Source organism: Battus philenor, unplaced genomic scaffold (genome assembly GCF_028537555.1).
Source record: "Battus philenor isolate CCGP_79_NKW_IND1 unplaced genomic scaffold, ilBatPhil1.0.hap1 SCAF_20, whole genome shotgun sequence".
Taxonomy (NCBI): Eukaryota; Metazoa; Arthropoda; class Insecta; order Lepidoptera; family Papilionidae; genus Battus; species Battus philenor.
The window spans coordinates 8,842,681-8,869,184 of NW_027181683.1; the positions used below are offsets into that span (position 1 = coordinate 8,842,681).

At 36.8% G+C, this 26,504-nt stretch overlaps 1 protein-coding gene across 3 annotated transcripts in view; it reads right to left on the minus strand.

Moving 5' to 3' along the window:
* Positions 1–5,384: 5,384 nt before the first annotated feature.
* Cul1 (cullin 1) overlaps positions 5,385–26,504 on the minus strand; it is a 39,413-nt gene continuing 18,293 nt past the window's right edge. For 2 of the 3 annotated variants that reach the window (XM_068766214.1, XM_068766215.1), the window contains exons 3-21: positions 21,666–21,748; positions 20,681–20,789; positions 19,630–19,725; positions 18,419–18,565; positions 16,680–16,838; positions 16,124–16,303; positions 15,503–15,637; positions 14,318–14,476; positions 13,056–13,185; positions 12,509–12,642; positions 12,282–12,389; positions 11,653–11,724; positions 10,997–11,149; positions 10,034–10,152; positions 8,856–8,976; positions 7,638–7,738; positions 7,145–7,250; positions 6,186–6,299; positions 5,385–5,522 (exon numbers count right to left, since the gene is read on the minus strand). In XM_068766214.1, the coding sequence (XP_068622315.1) occupies positions 5,442–5,522; positions 6,186–6,299; positions 7,145–7,250; positions 7,638–7,738; positions 8,856–8,976; positions 10,034–10,152; positions 10,997–11,149; positions 11,653–11,724; positions 12,282–12,389; positions 12,509–12,642; positions 13,056–13,185; positions 14,318–14,476; positions 15,503–15,637; positions 16,124–16,303; positions 16,680–16,838; positions 18,419–18,565; positions 19,630–19,725; positions 20,681–20,789; positions 21,666–21,748 (2,307 nt within the window). In that variant the 3' untranslated portion in view covers positions 5,385–5,441. The remainder of the gene's footprint in view (positions 5,523–6,185; positions 6,300–7,144; positions 7,251–7,637; positions 7,739–8,855; positions 8,977–10,033; positions 10,153–10,996; positions 11,150–11,652; positions 11,725–12,281; positions 12,390–12,508; positions 12,643–13,055; positions 13,186–14,317; positions 14,477–15,502; positions 15,638–16,123; positions 16,304–16,679; positions 16,839–18,418; positions 18,566–19,629; positions 19,726–20,680; positions 20,790–21,665; positions 21,749–26,504) is intronic. The other variant, XM_068766216.1, reaches the window with a different exon arrangement.

Genomic DNA, 26,504 nt, shown 5'->3' on the forward strand with positions numbered 1-26,504 from the left:
GATACGTATCGGGGCGGTAAGCATTACTCCAGTCGCGTCGACATTACTGCTTGCTCGACCACCCTGCTCGACCGAGCGGTGGGCTGGAGCCTCGTGGACGACATATCCTCGTCGGACCACAGGGCAATTGTGTTCAATCTGAAGTTTGAGAGGTCCCAAGGCACGGACGTCAAGCGGACCACACGGCAGTACACTACCCGTAGGGCAGACTGGGGCGAGTTCCATCGAACTGTCGCTCGGCTGCTATCGGATCGCTGTCTGACGCCTACCGAGGTGAATCAGATCACCGAAAAGGGGGCGTTGGACAGCACGGTCGGTCGGTATGTGGAAACCGTGAGGGACGCTTGCGAGTTGGTCCTGCCGAAGGTCTCCAAGCGGAAGAGGACGGAATTGCCCTGGTGGTCCGAACAGCTCTCTCTCCTCAAGGCGGATGTCTTGAGGAAGAAGAGAAGGATCAGGGCCGCGAGGCCGGCTCGTAAGGAGCTGGTCTGGCGCGAGTACTGCGACGCGAAGGAGGCATACCGCCTTGAGGCGAGGCGCGCTCAGACCCATAGCTGGAAGCGTTTCTGTGAGAGACAGGATCGCGAGACCATGTGGGACGGGATCCACCGTGTGATGCGTCGCACGGAGGTGAGGCGAGAGGACGTCCCCCTCGTCCAGTCAGGTAAAGTGCTGGACGCAGCGGGATCAGCCAGGTTGCTGGCGGAGGTTTTCTTCCCGGAGGACGACCCCGGGAAGGACAATGCGGACCACAGAACTGTAAGAGCTAAAGCCGATGAAGTCAATTCGGGGGACCATGATGGAACATGCGACCCCCCGTTTACGATGGAGGAGCTCCGATGGTCCGTATCGACCTTCAACGCCAAGAAGGCACCTGGCTCTGACGGACTCACCGCGGACATCTGCCGTGCGGCCGTCGCCGTGGACCCCGTTCTGTACCTCGCGCTCTCCAACCGGTGTCTCGCGCTTTCCCACTTCCCCACGAGATGGAAGGAGGCAGTGGTCGTAGCGTTGCGGAAGCCGGACAAGGAGGACTACACGCACCCGAAATCCTACAGGCCCATCGGACTCTTGCCGATTCTCGGCAAGGTCCTTGAGAAAATGATGGTCCGTAGGATCCGGTGGTACACTGCACCGTATATCAGTAGCCACCAATACGGCTTCATGCCGCAGAGGTGTACCGAAGACTCCCTGTATGACCTGATCCAGCATCTGCGAACCCGGCTGAAGGAGAAGGAGATCGCAGTGCTGGTATCATTGGACATAGAGGGACCCTTCGATAACGCCTGGTGGCCTGCTATACGGTGCAGACTGGCAGAGACTCGCTGCCCCGCGAATCTGCGGCGTCTTGTTGACAGCTATTTTAGCGATCGCAAGGTGTCCGTACGGTACGCGGGGGCAGAGTGGGCCAGAGAGACCACCAAGGGGTGCGTGCAGGGATCCGTAGGCGGCCCAACCTTCTGGACCCTCCTCATCAACCCTCTCCTGGAGGAGGTGGCAAAGACCGGGACACACTGCCAGGCGTTCGCAGATGACGTCGTGCTGGTCTTCTCGGGGCAGAAGGCCCAGGACATCTCGAGTCGGGCCAACGCCGTTCTCGCCCATGTTCATGAGTGGGGGGTCAGGAACAAGCTGAGGTTCGCACCACACAAAACCAAGGTGATGGTGCTAACCAACAAGCTAAAGTTCGACTACCCATTACTGAGCATGGGAGGTGAGCCGCTTGGCCGGACTGGGGAGGTCCGGATACTAGGCCTCACAGTTGACGATAGGCTCACGTTCAACAGTCACGTGAAGAACGTGAGCAAGAAGGCACAGGGCCTCTATCGTCAGCTGTGCAGGGCTGCGAAGGTATCTTGGGGTCTGAACTCGGAGGTGATCAGAACGATGTATCTGGCGGTGCTGGAGCCGACGATTTTGTATGCAGCGAGTGCATGGGCGCCGGCGGCTAGGAAGCTGCTGGTCCGCAGGCAGTTGGGCGCGGTCCAGCGGGGCTTCGCGCAGAAGATCGCGAGGACCCACAGGACCGCGTCCCTGCACTCGGCCCTTATACTTGCCGGGTTGCTTCCCCTGGACCTTCGGGTCCAAGAAGCAGCCCGCTTATTTGAAATAAGAAAGGGTCATTCCCGGCAGGTGGTAAAGGACCGAGACCTGGAGGTACCGGTCAGCTACCTGAGACTACCACACCCGTCTGGTCAAGTTGGTGTGGAGTTCTCCTGTCTGGGGGAAAGTGCGGAGGAAGTCCGACTTGCCACCGCGGCTGCCGATCTGGTAATTTATACCGACGGCAGCCGCATAGAGGATAAGGTGGGTGCGGCGTTCTGCGTCAAGCGGGGCGCCGTAGAGTCATACACAAAGAAACTCAAGTTGGGCAACTTCTGCACCGTATACCAGGCAGAGCTGCTGGCTCTAGCTGAGGCAACAGGGTACGCGGCCGGCGAGTCGGCGCAAGTCTGCGCCGTACTGAGCGACTCGCGGTCCGCTCTCGAAACTGTCGCAAGATCGGACACCCTCCATCCCTTAGCGTTAAGAGTGAAGGAGAATGTGATGAAAGTGAGAGAAAAAGGGAAGGATGTAAGGTTGTATTGGGTGAAAGCGCACGCGGGGATGGAGGGGAACGAGAGGGCGGACCAGCTTGCCAAGGAAGCGGCCCTGAAGAGTAAAAGACGACCAGAATATGAGAGATGCCCTGTTTCATTCGTCAAGCGGCAACTGAGACAGGAGTCGCTCGACGAATGGAACAGGAGGTATGTAGAAGGAACGACGGCTTCGGTAACGAGGATGTTTTTCCCGGACGCCGCCTCAGCTTACCGCGTGCTCCGCAGCATCGAGGTGGACGCGGTCTCGGCCCAGCTCTTCACGGGGCACGGGGGGTTCTCTGAGTACCTTTATAGGTTTAAGCTCAAGGAGGACCCCTCGTGCTTCTGTGAACCGGGCGTGGGCCAGACCGTGATCCACCTTGTGGCCCGGTGTCCCGCATTCGGGGGACTCCGGTACGACTTCGAGTGCCGGTCTGGCGTGCAAATCAGGGAGGACTCGATTGCCTCCCTGATAGGCGGGGAATTCAAAAGTTCATTCTTAACCCTCTGTAAAGAAATAGTCAAAAAAGCCACAAGCATTAACAAAACGCAAACATAATAAACAAATAGAAAATAGAAAATAAAGTGACAAAATGAAACATAAACCTGTGATAAATGAAAAATAATTATAGAGTAAGAAATTTATTGTAAAATATTAATAAATTGTTATTATTGTAAAATAAAAAAGGTAACATAAAAACATAAAATGGAATTAGTAATAAGAAAAGAGGAAAGAATGAAAGTTGAATAGAGCAAATGAGAAAGAAAGATGAATTGTTGAATGAAAGATAGAAAACAGACTGAAAGAAATGATAATGTAAAGAAAGAAAGACGAGTAAGAAAATAAAAACGTATGTGAAAAATATTGCTGAAAAGGTCCCTGTCCCAAAAATCAGATAGGGGTACGAGAATTAAAAAAAAAAAAAAAAAAAAAAAAAAAAAAAAAATAGATTAACGCCAACGAGGAGTTTAGTCTGCAAATATAACTATGAGATGTTTTGCCTTATAACTTAATAAAACTATTTGATTAAAATTAACTCATATTTTATACCTTGATTTATGAACCACGTTCCCCGGGTATAACTCGACAAAGGTATTACTAAGTACCTTTTATGAATAATAAAAAATTAGAAATTTATACATTTTAATGAAAATTAAGTACGAGTAACAAGAGGCAAGTGACTCGCCTCTATGAGCTATTTTAAACTTTTTGTTTTTACTCACCTCTTGCTCGGACCTCAATTGTAATGAAATTATGTAAAGTTAGTATGCCAGTGCCGATTAACCACAAAAGTTTTATTTTATTATATTTTGTTATTGATTTATTTAATTTTAAAAAAATGTACAAAAATCGAACAAATCTTTGGAATTTAGATTATTAATGAAAATCGCAATATGCGCAAATCTTTTCTTGAAAGTCTCCGCGTGGAATCTAGCCTGAAGGATTTGAACGAAGTCATAAAAACAATCAAAATCAACATAAGTTTTGGTGACCGTTTTAACGTCCACTATAACATTTCTCTAATACAATCTGGCTCTAGCTTGCGGGTACAATAGCACTGCAGCTGCCAGCCTTTTATGTCAGTAGCTAGCATATGTGAAACCAGGCAAGGCGAATCGAGCTACTGGCATGCGAATACTATTTTGCCCCTAGCAGGTCAGTAACATATTCAGAAATATTTTATATAGAAAATGAAAGATAATTTTTTATCAATTAACAATATGGGTAATATTTTATTCAGTAAAATAATATTTATTATCAAGGCTCCAGCGACACTGTTCTGCACGTTGTGTGGGTTGTCCACTGCCACTACAAATGTACACCACCTTTACGATTAAAATGCCTTCTGTCCTTTTAAGAAATATATATAGTTTTCTTCTATAATTTATATACCATATAACTATGGAAACGTAAGTAACCTATTACGAGGACACTATTAAACGATTGACCGGTCTTGCACTGCCCGCATCCAGCGATATTCTGGTTGCGCGAGCGGTGCCACTGCGACTTCAGACAAGCTATTCGGCGAACTACATCGGTGACCTTGGTTTAATTCATTTTAATACGTGATAAATTCGAATTTGGAACACTTTTTTTACTTCATTATCAATATGTTATTTATTATTTCTGCAACCAGTGATTGCTAGGTAGTATGTACTTCCGATTTTCAATTACCCAGTACAATGCGATTAAAATAGGAATAGGACGGGCTCTCGGCTAACTTCACTCATATAAGTACGGTCAGCATTAAGTATATAAAATAAAAAAATAATAATAATTGTTTTTGTTGATTGTTTAATTTATTCTACAATGAGCAAAAGAGGTAGTGTTTTACATCGGCGAGCTCGAGAAATCTCTGATAATCATCAGCAATGTTGATAAGTACTTCGAGGAAGAGAAAAAACGTGCCATTATGTTGTTGGACCAGTTAAAACAAGCAAGAATTGTACCAGGGCCAGATGGCAATATTCATATATCGCGTGATGTATTTGGAAGTTTCCTTAAGCATTTGGAAACTGCTTCGAAGGTAACCGAGCGAGTGACTTTAGCCACTGGTATTATTTTTTAACATTGCTTTTTTTGCACACTACACCGTTCCCGTTGTGACGTCACAACATAGCGCTAGGCCGGTCCTATTCTTATTTTAATCGCATTGTATATTACGAAATTTTTTCTTAAACATGTACAACTGAGTACTGTTAATTATTCATATAATTATCAAATGAAAGCTCAGCCTATATTTCTTTGCGCTTAAGTTCTTTTGACATGTTTTATATATGTATAAGGTTATTAAAAAACAAGTAAACATAATACTGTTATATTTATTTATTAACATATAATGGTCCGCCGCGGTGACCGCATCACGCCAAATAGCTGTAAGTGTCCTTCTCTCCTTCGGTGCGTTCGAGGTATTCCTTCTCAATGAGGATGTCAATGCATTTCTGTGGGACACACAAGTAATAAGTAACTGCATTCATTAATTTATCTAATTTGTTGGAAAATTAACAGCTAATATACAAAAAGAGACACGATTGCGTTACGAATATTAGATATTTAGTTTGTACTGTTCAATTCTAGTTACATTTACGTCCGATAGAGGCCCTGCAATTTTTTAATAAATATATTTAAGATAGGAAAACTTTCTTACAAGTTACTTTTAATTACAACACAATTGGTTATTCATATAATTTCAGATAAATAAAAACATTAAATAAAACTGCCCGATAATAAGGAGACACTAACATTCTCAAAACCAGAAAACATGTAATGGCACAATCTTTTTTTTATTAGCTGCATGAAATCTACTATTGAACTTAAGCCGCCCTAATAGATTTTCAATGGGACCGATTGGAAGTGATTTATATCCATCGTATTCCAACGACTACCAAGGTCATTTGTTCACGTCGTGAGTGTCCTATGCTGTACTTGCCAATCTGTGGTCCTCTCTAAAACCCTTAGAGTTCAATGGCCATCTGTCGCACCTTATGTCACTTCATATAGCCAATCCAAAAAAAATCATACATATTTTGAATTCATTACCATATCTTGCAATTATCTGTTTGAGATTAGTAACAAGATCTAAATTATAATCTAGATTTTTATACCTTGATAACGGGAACACGTGGCTTGAAGCGGGAGGACAACTGGTTGAGGACTTCCACAACAAGGTGCTGGTGTTTTAATGTCTTACGAGTCTTCATTATCCTGACAATGGCGGCCTGGAAGTGACAGAAATAAAATTATGAAAATGACTATAATAGTTTAAACATCCAGAATGTTTACTTATATAAATAGTTTGCAGACACTCATTATACAAAAATACTTGTAGATAATGTATTATTATATGAGCATAACACTTATATAATAGTATTATGTCTACATATTACTAAAAATCGAGCTGTAGACAAGGACCAACGAATTTTAATTTAGAAACTGTTTACTCTTGCAGAATTAAATAATTTATTAATTATTTTAATAAGTAACATAAAGGTTCCATATTTTAAGCTAGAACTGATCAGGCTTTATATTTTAAGATGTTTTTGACTTGTCACAGTTGAAAAGAAAAAATAAATTAATGCCAAATATTTTAGAGTAATTGCTCTACTTATTGATTAAATATGAAATAAATAAATAATTTCATATTTATATAATTAAATATACTTCTCTTATTTTTTAAAAACACTTAAAAAAACATAAGGAAAAATTACAAACTCAATCGAGATTCCTGTTAGCTCTCAATAGGTTACGAACTAATGTAAGACTTTGATTTTAACTTTGAAATTTTGTGGCCGAATCAAACCAAGCTGTGTGTAATATAGCCAAGGAAATACAGACACAGGTACACATAAACACAGGAATTCCTCCAGTAGTTGGGTTGGCTTAATTAAGGCTAACGCAAAATTGCGGTAACCAGTCCGCAAAGACAAAACAAGAAAATATACATTTTTATATACATATGATTTAAAAATTATTATATAGACATATAATAATTGTTATTAGAATGCAAATGTTTATATTATTGACACGTTTAAGTAAATACATTACGTATCTAAGATGTAGTTACCTGAATGAGCATCTTCCTGTCCTCCTCAATGTGTTTGTGCGTCGCTTCTTGCTCTACCTTCAGCTCCGTCTTAAGCGGTATGTTGATGTTAACACGGAGCTTTTTGCTATAAGAGTAATGTAAATGTTAATTGCTTATGAATTATAGAAGTTAAAAACAGTAGCTCTAATTGATGGACATAGCTTGAAGAATTGCTTATCTGATATAGCAATAATCGAGTAATATCACTCGTGTAACTGAAGGTGCCCCTCTAGGTGTACTGAAAACATAGTCTAGGAAGAAACTGGATGCGAGAAACGCGAGACTGGCGAATTTTTGGCGAGGCCTATGCCTTAAAGTGGACATCGATGGGTAATATGATGATGATAAATTGATGGACGTCACGTGGAATAACATTAGCTATTATTAAAGCATTCTTACTAGTTATACATTGCAATGGAAAGAGGAAAAATATATTAGACTGTGATGGTATAAATGTAAAAAAATAACTCACTTCTTATAGCCTAAATACAGATCGACGACAGAAGACTCCGTCAATTCACTTTCGTCATCTTGACATACCAACAATTTCGCCTTCAACAGGATTTGTAGAACCTGGAAATTATATTAAAATAGTTTTATTACTGAATTCTTATATTGCGGTTCAAGTGAATTGAATTTGCATAAACCATATATAACAAAAACTGTTATCCTGGTGAGACATTTGCACTGCACCCATTCAGCAACTTCCCTCGTTCTTCACTATATGATCGGTCTACCTAGTGGTAGGCTCTCCCATCTTTCGGTTTCAACGGCCAACGGATGCACTAGTGATGTGCCCCGCCCACAGCCACTTCAGATGAGCAATTCTTCGAGCTGCGTCGGTTACATTGGTTCTTCTGCGGACCTCCTCATTACTGTTTCGATATCCCAGCGAAACTCCGAGTATGACTCCCTTCATTGCTTTCTGGGTGACATTGAGCCTTCTCAACTCTCAGAACCAGAATTAATAGTTACTACTTAACAGGCCCAAATAGTTTGTGGATTACCTGGGACTTACTACAAGATATATTCTTTTATGTAGTATATGCCATATTTTTATTTTGAGGCATATATTTTTAGTATAAACAATTATATATACTTATCAAGACTTATCATTCTACTTAAGATGAATAATTCGTTCGTCTAATACATTTTAATAATCACTTGTCTTAACTACAGTCTTTCAAAATGAATAGGATAACTTTTAATTTTCAAGTAGGTAGGGTGGCCATCATTATTATAATTCATTTTACTTGCGAGATACAAATTGTCTAATATCAACTTCCTCAGGAGCTTACTTTAAAAACTGAAATGAGAGTTAATCACCAAAAATGATGTCGATAAACATTGGTTAAATGATAAAAGAAATTATGTAGTCTCTGAGCAGTCAAATAGAAATATTTACACTCAATAAGATCATTTAAAATTAGATATAGTTCTTACACAAATATCATAATTATAGTACTACCGGTACCGAGCCTTAAATAAAAGCGGCGGGACAGGCGGGATAATAGTCCGCTCCCTTCTCTATTATGTTTTCTTTCTCTTCCAATTTGCTTTTCAATAGCGTGGAATGGCATGTGAAGGGGTGAAATTAACCATATAGTCTACTATCAGGGTTTCTTCACCTGTCTCCCGGAATTTTGCAGTGTAAAATAAAAAGAACGAAACAAGGGTCTAGAATTTTTACCTGAATAAGGAAGTCCCCTTTGATTCCGGTGTGCTGTTCCAGCTGGCGCACGGTCCATGAGATGTTCTCGTTGTATTGCAACAGCACCGCCATTTGGAATGTGCTCGCTTGCAAGGTATATCTAAAAATATTAATTAAGTTTAAAAACAATCATCTACTTTTTCTCCGTGAGAACTATAATATATAACCAAGTTTTAGTTATTAATTTTCATTTTTTCACCAACTTCCGGTTAATGAAATGAACACAAGTTTTGGTACAAATAAATTAAAATATGAGATATGTTTTATTTAATTACAATCATCATTTCAGCCGTAGGAAGTTCAGAGCTTGGACTGGTTGGAAATTGTCTATATATTCAGTAGCTTCCGAAGACATTAACAAGTTTATCTGTTGACCTTGAGGGTGGACATGTCCATCTAATGTAAGACATTATCTTTTCCCTTATACTCAATAATATTAATATTGTTATATTGGAAGAAAATACTAATATGAATACTTTTAAAAGTTAAAGATAAGATTAAAATTTATTTCAACATTGGACCTTTTAACAAGACTCTTATTGATCACAATTTTTTTGAAATGTATTTTTTTTGACTCCACTCTGCGTAAGGTGTTATAGTTGTGGATAAAAAACAGGATGAAACTCCACAACACATCTTTTAACAATACATTTTGTACATGTACACTTTGACAGCTATAGTCTAAATGAAAACAAATAATCCAATGACATCATTGGATCATTTGTTTTCATTTAGATCATTCATCAAGGATTCTTGTCATTTAAAAATTCTCTTATTGAATAATATAACTTTTTTTCAATTTACTTTAATTTTATAAATTGTAGCCTAATAATATTTCGTGGAATTTTATTAAAAAAAAATTGATTCCATTCATTAAAATTGAATCGAGATATTTAGCAGTCTAAACATTGATATTGCCAGTTTTTCATGGTGCGTTGTATAGTATGGGCTTCTCCTATTTTAAAATCATTATTTTTATTCAGTGCGGCTACTGAATTAATACAAAAATAACATCATAGTCGTACACAAACAACATATAAGAATTCGTGATTGTTACTGAAGTCAACTAAAGTGGATGCCCGTACCAAAGCAGTTAATAGGCCTTTTCTTGTGTCCTGTGCCTGAATTACTCAATAGAAACAGAGTTCAACGTGTACCTGTTTTTGAAGCAGTTGGTCACAAGCTCGCCCTTGCTCATGTTGTAGAGCCAGTTGAGCTTGCGACCAGAGTGCTGCGAAGAGTAAAACGTCGTGAACCGATGCACCGAGCGCTCCAACTGTTAACAAACACTTTATTTAACGAAGAAATTAAGCTAAATTCTTAATTATTTACGCATCGCAAAATACCGCAATGTCTGAAAACAAAGATCTTTGTCTTTGACCAATTTTTTGTTTGACCAATGTGTGTGTGGTGACATATAGATCTGAGAAATAGTTGCTAACAATGTGCGTCATAAAGCTCAATGATATCCAGAGAGCAATGGAAGGCTATGCTGGGATTGCCACTGAGAGATCGAATCAGAAATGAGGAGATCCAGAAGAACCAGTCACCGACGTATCTCGAAGTATCTCGCATCGCTCATCTAAAGTGACATTGGAAGGGTACATTGTTCATGCAACCGATGATCGTTGGGGCCGAACTGTTTGTTCTGGGATGGTGACCACGAGCCGATGGACGTGACGTGGGTAAGCTCGCCGCTAGGTTAAGCGACGACAGGTCGCTGAATGTGAGCAGTGCAAAATTGGTCATCGTAACGATATTGCAGTGGGCGTCTATGGGCTATTTAAGACGACGATTATGAAATAAATTATAATTTTGTTCATTCTCAGCATTTTAGTCTTAGGATGTCTACTGCTGCTCTATATGGGAATGTATCCATTCCCATATAGAGATTTCTAATAAGACCGGTAGGAATCATCTCCCCAGAATCTTAAGGCAACAACGGCCATTACTTTCGTACTATGTGGCTTGTTCTCTGCCATTTAAACTACACAATCCGCTGTGCTACGGCAGTATTTCCGCAGCCTTACATGCTGGTACTTAAACTTATTAATTATATGCAATTGGTAACTGAGTTAACATAGCGTTAACTTAGGCAGTCTCTTGAAGCTTTCTAATACCTCGGTAGGCAACTGGAAGGATGAAGACTGCTGGAATGGCCAGGAGCCAGAAGAGAGCACTTGAATGCTAAAATCGATATGCAGCGGCTGTTCCGATGTACTGGCCATGTGTTTGCGGAAGTTTTCGTTAAGATCTTTTGATACACCAATATCCTGAAATATCATTACATTATTAAAACTCATAGCTAAAAGCATATAGTCAAGGTAAAGTTTTAATATATATTTTATTAATGTCAATATTTTAACTTGGATTACGATAACCAATTTTAAATAAACAATTTGGCACCACAATCATTACTAAAAAGATTACAACAAATTATATATCATCCAAAAGTTCTAGTGTAGTTTCAAAGTACAATGATGAAAATTTAAATCAAGAGATGTGTAAAGTAAATTATTTATTAAGTAAACAGAAGTTCAAAAATTAATCCCCTTTTTAAAATATTTACTTTCATGAGGTTAGACATTTTCTTTTATTAAAATATTACAGTTGGATTTTAAAGTGATTAATTTTTTTTACATTCCTTCACTATCATTGATGTAATCAAACTTTTGAATCAAGTTACTTGCAAATGTAAGCATAGTCTAAATTAAAGAATTTAGAAATTGTTTAAAAAGATAAAAGAAAGGAAACACAAGAATAGGTGATAACTCACTTGGAACATCCTCTGCAACTTGCTTGTATATTCGAAACCGCATGCCTGTTTCAGTTTTGAGATCATCGATGCCTGAAGGATGAAAGGTAAAAATAAGCCATTTTTTCTTAAGCCAATTTATGTTACCTAGCTAGATCTAGCCTAGACCTAGCACATCTACCAACTTAATTTTTTCATAAATCAACAGAAAATAAATAACATTTTCTGTTGATTTTCTTAAACACTTGTTTACAATATGACAATTTTCACGTTAGAATTTTATTAAGATTTCGTTAACTATGTAAATGAGATAATGCCATATAAAATATATACTAAATGGCAGAGGATATAAAGATATCAAAAAGGTTTAAGGTCTTTGCCAACTCGCAAACAGACATACAAAAAAATTAACAGATATTAGTGTTAACTAGTTAACATTATTACTAGTGTTAACTATGCTAAGTCCGATAAAATAATTCTGAATCTTGAAGTGGTAGTTAGGATATTTTACCAGCGCCAATAAAGAGCAGTAATGTTAAATAAACTTTTAATTTGAGCTCATGTCAGGGGTGAATCTAGGCATTTTCCGCAATCATGTTTACTCTCATCACAAATTATATTTAGGGTGAAAATCAATGAATAAACATCACCTCTGCATCGTCGCTAGCAGACATGTGTTGTACAAGTCTCTTAGCTAACATTTTACTGTAGAATTTCTGGAACACATCTTTATCTTCTATGTATTTAAATACCACCATCTGAAAACATTTAATAATAATTATTAAATAAATTTCTATAGAATAAATAGACATAAGATGATACTTATAATAAGAATTTGCGTTAAATAAATATTTAAAAATAAACTGTCTTTACATACCACTTGGTTAAGAGTGTCTTCTAATTCAGCGTCTTCTGGGTTCTTGCTTGATTTCTTGAGTAACAGATCGCAGTATTTAGCAAGTAGTTCAGGACTCTTGGAAGAGGAGTTTGCAGCCTTTGTCACAGCATTACCTGGAACAAGTATGAAACAAATATAGACACGAAAATAAATAGCGCAATTAATCAATTTCTCAAAGATTTTAAAGTAAAATATTCCTTCCAACAAATATTGATACAAATAGTTTATTTTTAAATTATTACAATATGTGGAATGGTTGACACGCTATACTTTTATGCTACAGACAATAAAAATAATCAAAGTACTGTAGGCTAACGAAATTAATTATTTTTAAGTATAGTTAGTGAAACACATTTTTTTTTCAAAAACCTGGACAGCATTGTATCGTTTATAGACAATACATTGTAATTTATAGTCAAATGTTAATATAATGAACTTGTAGCTTTTTCATGTTTTTTTTTTTACCAAGGTTCGTTTATTTGTTTGTATGTAATATGCTATCGTGACACAAATACGAAATACTCACTATTTATAAACCTGCCACAGGCTTTGTCGAGGGCGGCCACGAATCCGGAGTCATTGTTGAAGGCGACAAGAACGAGTGCGTTATACTTCTTGTGCACCTCAAGTATAGTTGATACATACACTTTCGGATCCTGTGAAAGGAATATTTGACATTTAGGTTAATTTTAACCCTGTAATTTTCCCATTGCTGAGATTAAAAACCTCTCCCTCAAAAAGAAGGTGAAATACAAAACGGGGTCAGCAAGGATCAACAGACGTCATATATCTTACAGATTTCCAATTTTGGTATAGTCCGGCATATGAGAGATATTCCTTAAAATATCTCTAACTTCTAGGGACGATATGCCGGTTTTCACAATATTTTCCTTCACCATATGTTAGCAAAACGATACAGCTACTTACCATTGAAATAGTTCTTAATCACTACTAGGCCACTACTGCTCACGTCACTAACGAAATTAAAACGCCAAATTTCATATATAGAACAAGTGCCGTTAACAAAATAGCAGAAATGTAAAAAATACATATGTCAATAGTAATTTAAGATATATGGCTTTTATCAAGTACCACACATAACAGTTGTTGCCGTTTCATGGTATTGCTATGTAAAAGTTTGGATTTTTCGAAAACATATAATATACTGTATTAATTTTAAAATGTATAAACATGAAGCCTGATGTCTGTATAACGTGGGTAGATCTTACATTTTATTTGATCCCAATAACAGCGTCAATACACTATTCAGCTCTAAAATCTTATATTGGTGATGGCAGATACGTTGCTATCTTTTCATGACACCTTGAAGTGCTTATGGTTTATATCAACTTACGGTTTATTTTTATCCAAAATTATTAATTTATGATTGGACTGGGCAGCGAAGCGTAATCCCATACTTAGATCTAACGTTCACATTTTTGTTGAATTTTGGGAATATGGTAAATAAGTCGCAGGGGATCCACTGGAACCAGTTAAATTTTTTAAGTGGTTTATGAACAAAAAGTCTGTGAATTTCTGTTGTAAGTTATCCTATATGGATAATAATACAACTTCTAATTTGGTGAGACCGAAAGTAGCCGAGTGGCGACCACGTGGTAGACAAGGCGTGGGTAGACCCTCCACTAGGTGGAGTGACGACATAGTCAAAGTAGCAGGACATTGCTGGATGCAGACAGCTCGTGATCGAAAGATCGTGGCGATCTTTGGGGAAGTCTTGTGACTTTATGCGACATAATGGTGATGAAGACCACTTCATCAGCTACATACCGTGTGAGCGCTCTCGCCGCACTTGTCAATGGCCTGTAAGCCCTGAACGTGTATGTGTTGCTCTAGCAGACGCCGCAGCTCGCAAAGCCCGTCCGGGATGCGCGCCACCAGGCTAAACATGCGACCGAGGTCCGCATTCTTATCGGCATCTAGAAGTTTCTGTAAACAAATATACAAGTTGATTTATTTCAATGACCGATGTGAGGAATAATTGATTAGAGAAAAGATTATCAGTTTTATAATCCCATTATATTACCACCACCTGTCTTATGGCCGCTTCTTGTTGCTCGCAGTCTTTTCTGGATGTAATTTTTGAAAATTTATATATGGTACTTTTTAACATGTAAAAATATTCTAAGTTCTATACATATACGAACTATACTTTGAAAATTTTCTTTATTTCACGAACCTCAGGGGAATGGGCTGTTGCGGAATGAGTTCCGTAAAATCCCTTCTTAGTTGACCTCTAGTCGGTGAAAGGAATATTCCTACCTTTAAACCATTAAGCCTTATTATTCTAAGTCAATACATAGGTGGCAATCTCTCAAGAAATTTATTTTATGCTATCAGTTTACATTTTTAAAGTTGCTTCCTATTTACACATGACATTCTTTGACTTATAATGATTTAAAGTTGATATCTTAATGAGTTTTTCAAACACATGGACTCGTATCGAAAAATATCTCAATCGTAAAAATTACGTAATAGAAAGAGCGTTACGTAAGAGTAGAAGATATACTAAAATCAAGATGACGACATTGAACTTTTAGGATATAAAAAAGCAAGTACGGCCGGTATTTTCTCACTGTTAGTTATGTAAAGTTTAATTTCTTCTTTTGTACGACCAATTTGAAATGAGAAAATACATGGCTATGCAGCTTAGCTGTGCATTATCCACATTTCAGCCGCAGGACATTAACTGCTAACTTGCGATGCTGGTCTCCACTATAGAACCTTAAGTCCCCGGCGGCCAACCTTTTTATGACCTATGTGGCCTGCCTACTGCCACGTCTTGTCATTCTACTGGGCTATGTCGGTTTCTCACTCTCATTTGCAATTTCTTCCACGAATCTCTTCATTTTTGAATCACTCTCGATTCTGTGAATTTGCCAATGAAGCCCAAAGTAAGAAACCGAGTTTATAAAATCGAAGTAAATGACATCACAATGAGGTGTTGTAACAAACCTGGAACTCTGCATGGAAAATTTCGAGGTGCTTCTCTATGAGGACCCTGTCGCAAGTCTTGGCGAGCCTCTCAGCTGTTGTTTCATGCAGGTACACCTGCACACGTCTTTGTTCCTCTTGCAGTCGCTGCTCGGCCTGTGGGTGAAGATTATTTTAGTTTTTAGTAAGCTGGATATTTTTTAATGTAACAGATTTGGGATAATAGAGAAACTCTATTTAGGGGTTTATGTGGGGTGTTAAGAAAGGCCCCTATATATGACAGAACTTACTAACGTCATTTGGGCAGCAGAGATAGTCCTTGTCAAAAAATAAGATATATATATATATATATATATATATATAATTAATGACTCTCTACATGACACTTCATTTATGCACCGCATAAATTTTGTGCTACGAAAGCTATTTGTTCATAGCTTCTCATAACTTAACCTCGCGAGTAGTATTTTCGCGTGTTTTTTATGCGTTTTCCCTTGCCACTCCACAAATTATTTCAGTACATTTTAAAAAATATGTGACGTGTATTTCTAGAAATATTTGATTATTTTAAACAATCTTTTACAACTACTTCCTTCCCTCATTACAGCCCTAGTTTTTTTTTTAATTTTTCTGTTTATTTACCTTAATCATATATTCAGTGACAGGGCTATTCCTAAGGAAGTCTGTGCTCTCGCGAGTGTAGAATCGCTCCGTATCCTCGAGGAACACGGCTTCGAACGTGTCCTTGTACACGGCCAGGTTCTGTCCGCGGGCGCTTGGGTCCTCTTCGTTCAAGCCTAGTGCTACGTAGCAATTGATTACCTACAAAAAATCGATTATTTTAATAATTTATTTTTGACAGAATTAAAACCGATATTACGATATCGGTAATTAGACATGTACAGCATAAAATTTTATTTTTATTTTGAACAATTTTAATTACACTGAAATAATTTTTGCAATATCCATTAGATAAATTCATACAACATTCATTATAGCAATAATTATACATAAGAATAAAATATAATATTAATTAATTTAATAAGATTTGACATTAAAATAAAACCGACATTGCCGTGTTATAGGTATATATTATCAAAACCATAAGACAACCGCTGCCGGACAAAGTACTTTCCAGCTTCGCTTTTTACTATTTAAAGAAATTAAACGTTTGAATAAATAAAATGAAGATACAGACCCCGGAAACAAGTCTAGTGTTGATGGTTTCGCCGTTGCGCTCCCTCTCTATTAGTTTCAGCACAGCGTTGGTGACCTGCTTGTTGAGGCACTTGAACAGGTTGTCGCGCCATGTTACCAGCGCCAACTGGTAGATCTCGTAGATGCCCTGAATCAAGTACTAAGTATTCTTTACACTCATCACTGAATATAAGCTACATATAACAACATATAAAACTATTCGCTTTCGTCACTTCAATCGTTCCAGAACATATGCTGAGCCTCCATTTTCTTAGTACTAAATCTAAAATGAAAGCATGTTATTTAATAAATCTTATTATAGCATTAAAGTGTTTTTGGCTGATCGAAATGTGTGGTTTGTTTTCATTTACATAGTTGATATCATAATGTTCACACAAAGCATTGATTAATTTTAAAAGAGCAACTGTTGAGTTTCTTATCGGTTCTTCTCAGCAGATGAGCATTCCTAGCCGGTGCTGTACCTTACTACGTATGTATATATATGTTATAATAATAGATGATTCAAAAGTGCATGTAAAATGGCTACCTGAATAAATGTTTTTTCAATTATGATTTTGTAATTTTTGAATTGCTGTAGCAATCACACCGAAATATATTTTTATAAGACAATAACCCATAGTAGCTTTTGTTTCTCTTCATATAACTAGCAGATAGGATCATTTGCAAGGACTACATGTGTACGCCATAAGATAACGAGAAGAACCTAATTTTGTAGAAACTAGAAACAGATTGATCTCCCCTATAATGGAATAAAGAATTCCATTATAGACATAAAGTTACAAGGGTTCCAAACGCGCCTTAATCTCAGAAGAGCCTATAAAATCTTGAACAATTTTTTTGTTATCACTTTTACAATATCATTAACAAATTTTACGATAAAAATTTATATATTTCGTCGTATCAGCCCATAAATGCCCACTGCAAGGCATAAGCCTTCCCTCTACAGTGTTCTAACTCTTAGAACTAGAACCTTCTTTGACATTTTTTTAAATGAATCTTTTGAAAATAATCTAGGATCTTATTGCAACAAAGTATATATTTCCTATATAAAAATTTACTAACTAGAAGATGTCTGATAGTCGACTTTCAGGTCGTCGTTGCCATAGACGTTTCAGACTAAAGACATCCACTGCAAGGCACAGGTCTCCCCATAAGATATCTACGGGGAAATACATTACAATCGCCACACATGAACAACGGGTTTTCGAACGCAGTGTATTATGGTATACAGAAGACTCTGTAAAAACCTGTTTGTGCAAGTGTACAAAGTGCACAAAGAGTGAAATAAATAAGACTATACCGGGAATCGAACCCGTGACCTACGATCGATAGTCCCTGTTCTCTACATTTGGACTAAAACTACTCAATTTCTGCTGTTTAAATTGATTACTTGATAATTCAGAAATTAAGTAAGATTATATGACGCTTAGAGTAGTAACAAGTTTATGTTTATTGCTAGTGCGAATTCTCATTTAATTAACCTTCATTACCCTTAATTAGAGTAACGAGCAGTAACGGCCGGCCGTAAAAATACAAATAACTAAGTTACACTGGCACCCTCTACTATTATATACTAAATTTGAAGCTAAACGAACAATAAAATCCTTTCTTTCGTAGCATCAGTGCTTTGATACCTTAAATCTGACGAAACTGAAGGATAATAGACAGAACTAAACTGTGACCAATAATCGTTTCAGTTCCGTAAGAAATCTTACTAACCTTTCGTCCCTCCTCGCATTCGCGTTTAACCCAATGCCTATTCAAGTAGGCACAGACCCCGTTTAAGACCCGAGAGGAAAACTGGTACTCCTCCCACTGCTTTGTGTAGAACGCCAGCACGTCTTCGCCCATGAGATCGGCTCCATTCTGCGATTGTTGATTGTGTCTCAATATTTCTTTAAATACATTAATTTTTACTAATGCTGTTAGCTCTCTTTTCATGAAAATTACTTTTATGAGACATGAATACTTATGTGCTAGAAAGTCCTTAAAAATCGATGAACTCTCGAAGCTCACTACAAGGACAGCTAGATCTATCTTAACTCTTCACATGTCATTGCCTTGTTTTTAGAATAAACTTTTTCAAATTCAGGGATTCTCCTTGTACACGACGACTAATACAGGAAACAATATAGAAATTATATTGACTTAACAAATAGTAGTTACAAAGTATATTATTTTAATTAAAAATTTGTAATAACACTTCGCAGTAATTCTTTCAGATGCTGGTTTTTTCATGGCCTCCGTTTTTAAAGACCTCTAGTCCCCCCTTCCACGTGTGGGGCAGGAGTGTTACCCAGATGCTGATTAGTTAATGCTGATCGGTGTTTAAAATTTAGGTTTGAATATTTTTTTAAATTCATTATAACACAAGAATGAAAAGCGAACTCGGGTAAATTTATCGTGACCCACTGTATAAACACCCCTGGTATAAACTGTAATTGTTTTGAAATTCAATTTTATTTTAACGGCGTTTTCTTCATTTTCATACCAAGTAGCGACTTTAAATTTTGCTGATATTGAAAGTGTTTGTAGTTTTAAAACACTTCGCAAACGGAACAAATCTACCATTACATAGCGCAATGATTACAAAAATGAAAATTATTTTACTTTTCATTAAAATAATATTAAGTTAGAAGACAAGTTTATTTTAAGCTTTTATTTTAATTTCTAAAAAAACTTTCGAAGTAATGCACAGAATGACCTATTATTTAAGATTTTGTTTGATAAATTTGTTTACTTTATTTTAAAATAATTTAGAAATATTATAAGGAAGGGTAGAGTAGTTTAATAAAGCTTAGAGAAATTTATAACAATCATTTCTTTATACCTGGTGCTATAAGACTAGCAACAGAAATATACATAACTAATATTTATAATGTTAATAAATAAATAATTTAACGTATGATTTCGGTTAATATAAAATTTACCTTCAATAAATTAATAAGATAAACTCTCAGGAACTCTCGCAACCTCTTGTATAGCTCCAGGCCGACAAATTGCGCGCCGCCTTGAACTTGTCCGCCCTGGAAAACAAATCGTTACTTGTAGTAGGTAGTCCGAATTATAACTTGATATTGTTTCATTACAAAACTTAAACCACGTCACAGTAGTAATTTACATTGTATCTTTTTTTTTAAATAGGACAGATACAGACAACACTGGCCCAGTGACAATTTAGACGATGTGCTTGGTGATATTCAAACATTTCACTGTTTTACAAACACTTTTAAGAAAAATAGTTTTCTGTGTTACTTGCCTCCGGATTGACTAGAACTGTCACAAGCTATTAGCTTGTGATATTACGAGTATACTACATATAATACAGTCTAATAACTAAAAAATATACGTATTTCTGAACGATCACTTTATTTATTGTAAAATTTTAAAAATAAACTGTGATTAATTATAGTGTGTGAATAAAAATTGATGTTTATATTTCGCTCACTACAAGACTTTAGTAATAACATTTTCATTGTAATACTTTATGGTATAAGCAGTGGTAGCCCAGCGCTAGATCACATATAATGTGATCACACGCTCTAAAATATGGTAACATTAAGTATTGTTTTTTTAGGATTACGACAGGCCAATTACTTATGACAGTGTTTAAGTCTGCAGAGACAGATATTGAACAAAAATAATTTAAGTACGTAGTAAGTCTTATCATCTAATCGATTTTTATTACCATATTAAATTACGTTAGTTAGTAGTTGTAATTCCTGAATCCATTAATTTTGGGGGTGTATTAAATGAGATATACATTCACAAACTTACAACCAATCAGTCTGTACATAAAAGATCTACGTATTATTTTTAACTTTAGGATTAGGAATTATCTGGTAGCACTAAACGCTGCCGCACGCTAAGCTTGTACTAGCTTCAGCAGTACATGTATTATAAAAAAACACACGCTAAGTAGTTGCGTTACAAATAGTATTTATAGACTTGCGTTTAAAATAAAAGAAAACGGGGGTTTACCTGTTTTTTGCCACCGTAGTTGTTTCGCCCGGAGTTGTTACTGCTACCTCTGCCCGAAGTGGCGCAGGCGCTTTGCTGGTGCACAGATGTGCAGTAGTTGTAAACATGGCTATATTGCCGGTTAAGAAATCATAACACAAAGTTGCAACAGATAAAAATTATGTATGATGCAAATGGTTAGAAATGCATACATAAACATATACAACTAGGCAAAGTTTTAATAAACATACCATAGAGATTGCATAGGAGATTGCTTTGGTTACACACAGGTGCACCTCCTTGGCTGATAGACGCCCACCACAAGGCATAGGTATCCCCAAAGATATTTATGGGGGGATATATCATAATCGCCATGCTTTGGCAAGCGGATTGGCGATCGCAGTGTGGTAAAAGTGTCCTCAGAGGACGCTGCTGCCCATCCTCTGGAAACTTGTTTGTGAGCAGTGGCAATCCCTTATAATAAACACAAAGTGTGAACTATGACATTGCATCCGGAAAATGGAACACGAGACCTACGATCACAAGTAAGCTACCATCAGTAAGGTTAAAATTTATGTTGCATTTCCAAGTTAAACAACAACCTGTTAAACAATTTTCTAATGAATTAGTCTAGTCCGAAAAATACTAATAAAAACAAACGACACATCAAGAACTACTAATAAAGAAAAATCCGAATTTGATATATCTATTATCAATCAATATTTTATTACTGTTTTTAAACAACTACACCTACATAAAGGCAAGTCAATGAGCTTTGATTGCGTTGCTCATCTCCATAATTATCCGTGACGATATTTGTTGGATTTTTTTTTCGTATGCCCTGTGTAAGTGGCATGGCGGGCAGCAATAACAGAGACACGATGTATAGTAATTTATTCTATTCGGTTATAAATAATACACAGCTTCCTTGAGTGTGTTTTCTTCTGTGAGTTTTCATAAAAGTAAAACTTTTCTTTTCCTTCTCAAAAAGTTTTTAAAAGGATACGTATACAAGTAAATGTATCTATTTTTCACCATATGCTGTCTCTTGTATACTTGTTCAATGCCCTCTCGTAAATCGCCCCATATCTGAAACAGACAGAAATTATTTTAAATGTTGCTTCAAAACAACATTTTAATTAATTTATTCATATCTGCCGATAGATTCTCGCAGCAAGGCATAGGTCTCACCCGAATACCACCACAATGACTTAAGCAATGGTCTAGCGCTGTCCGCATCTAGGGGCCTACCCATGCTGCATCAACAGATTTGTGGTCACCACCAGTGAGTGAACCTTTAGGTCCTGAAGGCCATCGGCTGCACGAGCGATATGTCCCGCCCACTGCCACTTCAGACAATCAGAATATTTTATTCATTTATTCATATAAAATTTTATTATTCACATATGATGATTTAATGTGAACACTTGTGCAAGTCATAGGAAGATTACCAGAAGAATCATATTCAAGAGAAACTAGAATCAGATTAAATGCCCTTATAATTGTATCCGTAACAAGTTTTATTTCTCCACTCCGGCAGATTTCGTTCCGTCAAATTGTATCGGAGTCCCACAGGAAAAATAAATAAATCGTGTCTTTAATTAATTAAAAAAGATTACTTACTAAACTATATTTTCTATTCCGTACATTAGTTTATTTCTTTGATAATGCGTCATTTGTGTCATTGTATTGTTGGACGGAATAGTTTTTGATCCTAATATACATTTTTGGTTTTGATTGACGTCAAATGTTTGGCAGCTGGGAACGGGGTTTTAATTTATTGTGATTTGTACGTGAGAAGAAATGTGTTAAAAAACATTTTTATTTAAACACAATTTTATTTCTCAAACTAAAGAACGAAATTATGTAGTACCTTAACGTAAATATAAAAAAAAATCCGAATCGGACGAAACGTCCTTGTGTTTAACGATTAGCAATATATTTGGCGATAAATTTTTGTTTATATAGATAGATTAACTTTTCTAGTTAGTATAAAATTATGATTATAATTTGCTGCGACATCGCGTCAGAAATGAGGAGATCAGCAATATAATCAAGGTCAACGACATTGCCTGAAGAATTGCATGTTTAAAGTGGCAGTAGGCGGGGTATATTTTGCAAAGTTGTAATGTTAACTACAACTTATGGAAAGCTTTAAGATTGCAGTAACTATAGCATGAATCATAAATAAATTTAAAATTAGCGACGGAGAAACGGGGCCAAATCCTAAAAAAATTGCTTATAACAGGGTATTGAAAAATTTGCCTGGCGTCCGGCCAGGCGTTGCAATAAAAATAATCAAAATTGCACGCACAAAATATACGCTACGCATCGTCAGGAGTAAATTGAGTTATACTCAAAATAGACGGAGATATTACAGCATTTTATAATGGCGAAAAGAAAATATACGTACTAATACGTCTATACGTCACCGAGTCCCAATTTTTATTATTCGTTGTTTTTCGCCCAAAAAAAAAACAAACCCGTTCAAAACAAGCATGATATAATTCCCATGAAAACACTTGGCTATATCACGTTTGCTTTTATATAACGTTGAACTGTACACTAAGTTAATTCGGGAACTTGAGCCTCGGCTGTGGCCCAGTCAACGTTTAACCGGATTAGGCGTTTAATAGTGCTTTGCAAATTGTTTCTTAAACGTGCACAAAATTATTTAATTAAATTTTTTTAGTTGCAATTGGAACTTTATCGTCCGTACTTAACAAATACCAAAGATATTTCACATATATTTCTTATTAAAGTTACATCTCCTAATGTGTCATTTTGGTGATGTAAAACATAGAAAATTGTCGGCAGTTTAACGAAAATATTTGCAATAAGTTTCATTAAGTCAGGTTAGTATGTTTTTAACAAAGGGGATCGACCGAGGACGGCGTCACGGCGTAGGACGATAGGTCAACGTGGTCTCGAATCTGTGTAATAGCGCAAATTGGTAATTAACCATTTATTTTTATAGCACAGGGCTAGAGGCTAAACGTCCGAACAGAGGATAGTCCGATAAAGTAGTAATAGTAGTAGTAAATAGCCGCCTGAGCCGAGGCACCAACGGGAGCCCTCGAGACCTTAACCTTAAAAGAGGTCTTAGGCTAGGCGCCCTCTGCGCCCTGTTGCCTTGATCTCGCGGAATTTACAAACGCTATTTACGCAGTATTTCTGTAAAAAAAGAGTTATTGGAGAAGACTAATATCTGTTCTTCATTTAGAAGGCAGTGTATCTTATATACATCCAGATTATAAATATTTCTTTCCATAATCAAAATATGAAAGTCAGCCTTTAATATAATAATTAAATCTTTTTAATTTTATATCGACATTCACAAGTTGCATCAATGACGAAAAAATAAAATATTCTTTTTTAAATAACTGTAAACAAAGTGTGTGCCAGTAAGATGTCTGTTTGATATTGACATATCACCAACCTTTATGTTATAGCTTAAATGGAAAGATATTTTTCAAACATATTTAGCATTTGATAAATCGTTTGTCTTTTGTTGTGTAACAAATCGAGCACACTTGAACGTCACGGACATACTCGTTATTGCAAATCCGGGAACTGCGCACTGTGGTTAAACAATCTGACCGCTTCGCTTTACGTTTGCAATTATATACGAATGTTAAGGTTATTCTTAGTCGTATACATGATATCCATTGCTTAACTATTGTAGTTAATTAGTTGCATCTTTAAGAGATTTCAATTTACAATAATTCATTCTATAGCTTTATCAGTACAGCAAAAAATTTTTAACTAACGTAATATTATCAATCGGTCAAGAAATTATTAAGCTAAACTTTATTCAGAAACAGAAAGTAGGTAGTATATCTATTTGCATACCTGTGTTCTCATGTCTCCATAATTCAATACCACGCCTTATATAACAAAATCGGAAAGAGTATCTCCGTATTATATATTCAATATTCAAGTTTAAATCTTACGATGCCATGTATTTTAAAAAAAAATACTTTTTATGCATAAAGATTGATATAATGTTCGTATTCTGCGGCTCGATGTAGCAATTTAAAATTGTATCCTAAATTTACACTAAACGTAAGATAACATTAGAATTATAAATCTGTTCAATTAAAAATTGATAACTGTATCATTTGTATATTTCTCCACACTTAATAGGCGATTCTTTTCCGTAAAAATTGTAAAATTAAAATTGCACAGTAACTAGTAAATGTTTAGAAAATTTAATGACTATTGAAACTTTATAACATTTGTTGTTCAACAACAGCTGCTTCGGCCAGTGTTAATCGATCACGAGATTAAAATATTTATTTCTCATTTAATAAAGAAAAGTGAGTACTCTGGAATATAGTATCCTAATTTATGTTTTCGTTTGAAATTGAACTGCTTAATAACTTCTAGCAATAAAAAGTCTATTGGAACTTATGCCACAGAATATTGATGTGAGCTAACAATTATCAATTAGCAACACGATTATAAACATCAGCATGTCAGCCGATAGACTCCAACTGGAAGGCGTAAGCCTCTCTCGAAGATCGCCACGATGACCAGACTTGCGCTGCTCACATCCAGCAACTTCCAGAGACCTTGACTATGTCGTCGATCCACCTACAGGAGGGTGAGCACGACATAGTCAAGTTCGCGTCAGACTCCGTCTTAGATTCATAAGGAAACTGGTCACAGACCTCTGTCTTGAGACCTTGAGTTCTTATAAACGAGATATTTCTGTTATAATAAAGTTTTAATAAAGAAGTTATTCCAAATTTATGACTTTTAATATCACCATTATTATAGATAACAACTTATAACGACAAAAATTGTTGCAAATCAACAGGAATACTCTATAAATACGTAAAATAATATTATGAAATATATTATAGCAACTAAACTAATCGACACTGACCCACTAAACCAGTTTTGATTTGCGTTGCGTTAAAGCAAACGGTTATAAAGTGGAAACGCTAAACGGTGTTTTCATTTCATCTCGCCTCATCGTCGCAAGCAAGGGCCAGCTGAGACATTTTCGCAATATCTCAACTATTCAGTCGTAAATGTCACAAGACTATCAAAAGCCCACCATTGTGGATAATTTTTTGACAGTGTTTTTTTTAATATTTTACACGCAGGTCTGTTTCTCTGCGGTCTTTTTTTGCGTGGTATATGAAAATTTCGAACAAATTTAAACATAATTGAAAAATAAAAATAAGTAGGTAGGACTTTTATAACTAGCTAACGAAACGAGGCATATGCAGTATGTCTTATGTTTTCAATCTTAAAATATGAAATATATGACACGTATTTTTAATGAAAGCATTGAACTATAGAACAGTAATGCGGAATTAATTTTTTAAAGAGTATGTCATCCAAATGTCTTCTATCGATTTACACACAATGTTCCGAACGGAGCATTGTATTCTTTACCACAGTAAACGTGCTTCAATTGTGATAATTCCTCGACGAATATTCTCTTTTAAATTCATAAGAGTTCGGGATTGTTATTGTAAGCTCTATCTCTGAGGTAGCCACATAAAAGATATCCATTGGAGGTAAGACGGGTGACCTCTATGACCACGAGATAATACCAAAGCGACTCTTCAGTTTTTGAAAGAAAGCTTTCCGAAGCAAATTTATCGAAGCCGCGTGGGCATGTGTTCAGTTGCACCATCATGTTGGAACCACGTGTGTAATGATTACGATGTATGAGCTCCCAGGTTCAGCAAAAAGAAATCCATAATCATGCGTCTATAATTCTCAACATTGATAATCGTTGTCTGGCCTTGAGCATTTTCGAAAAAAAAAATTGTCCCATTATACCACTCGTGGTCATAGCATTTTTTTGTTTCAAGGTTGCGTGTTC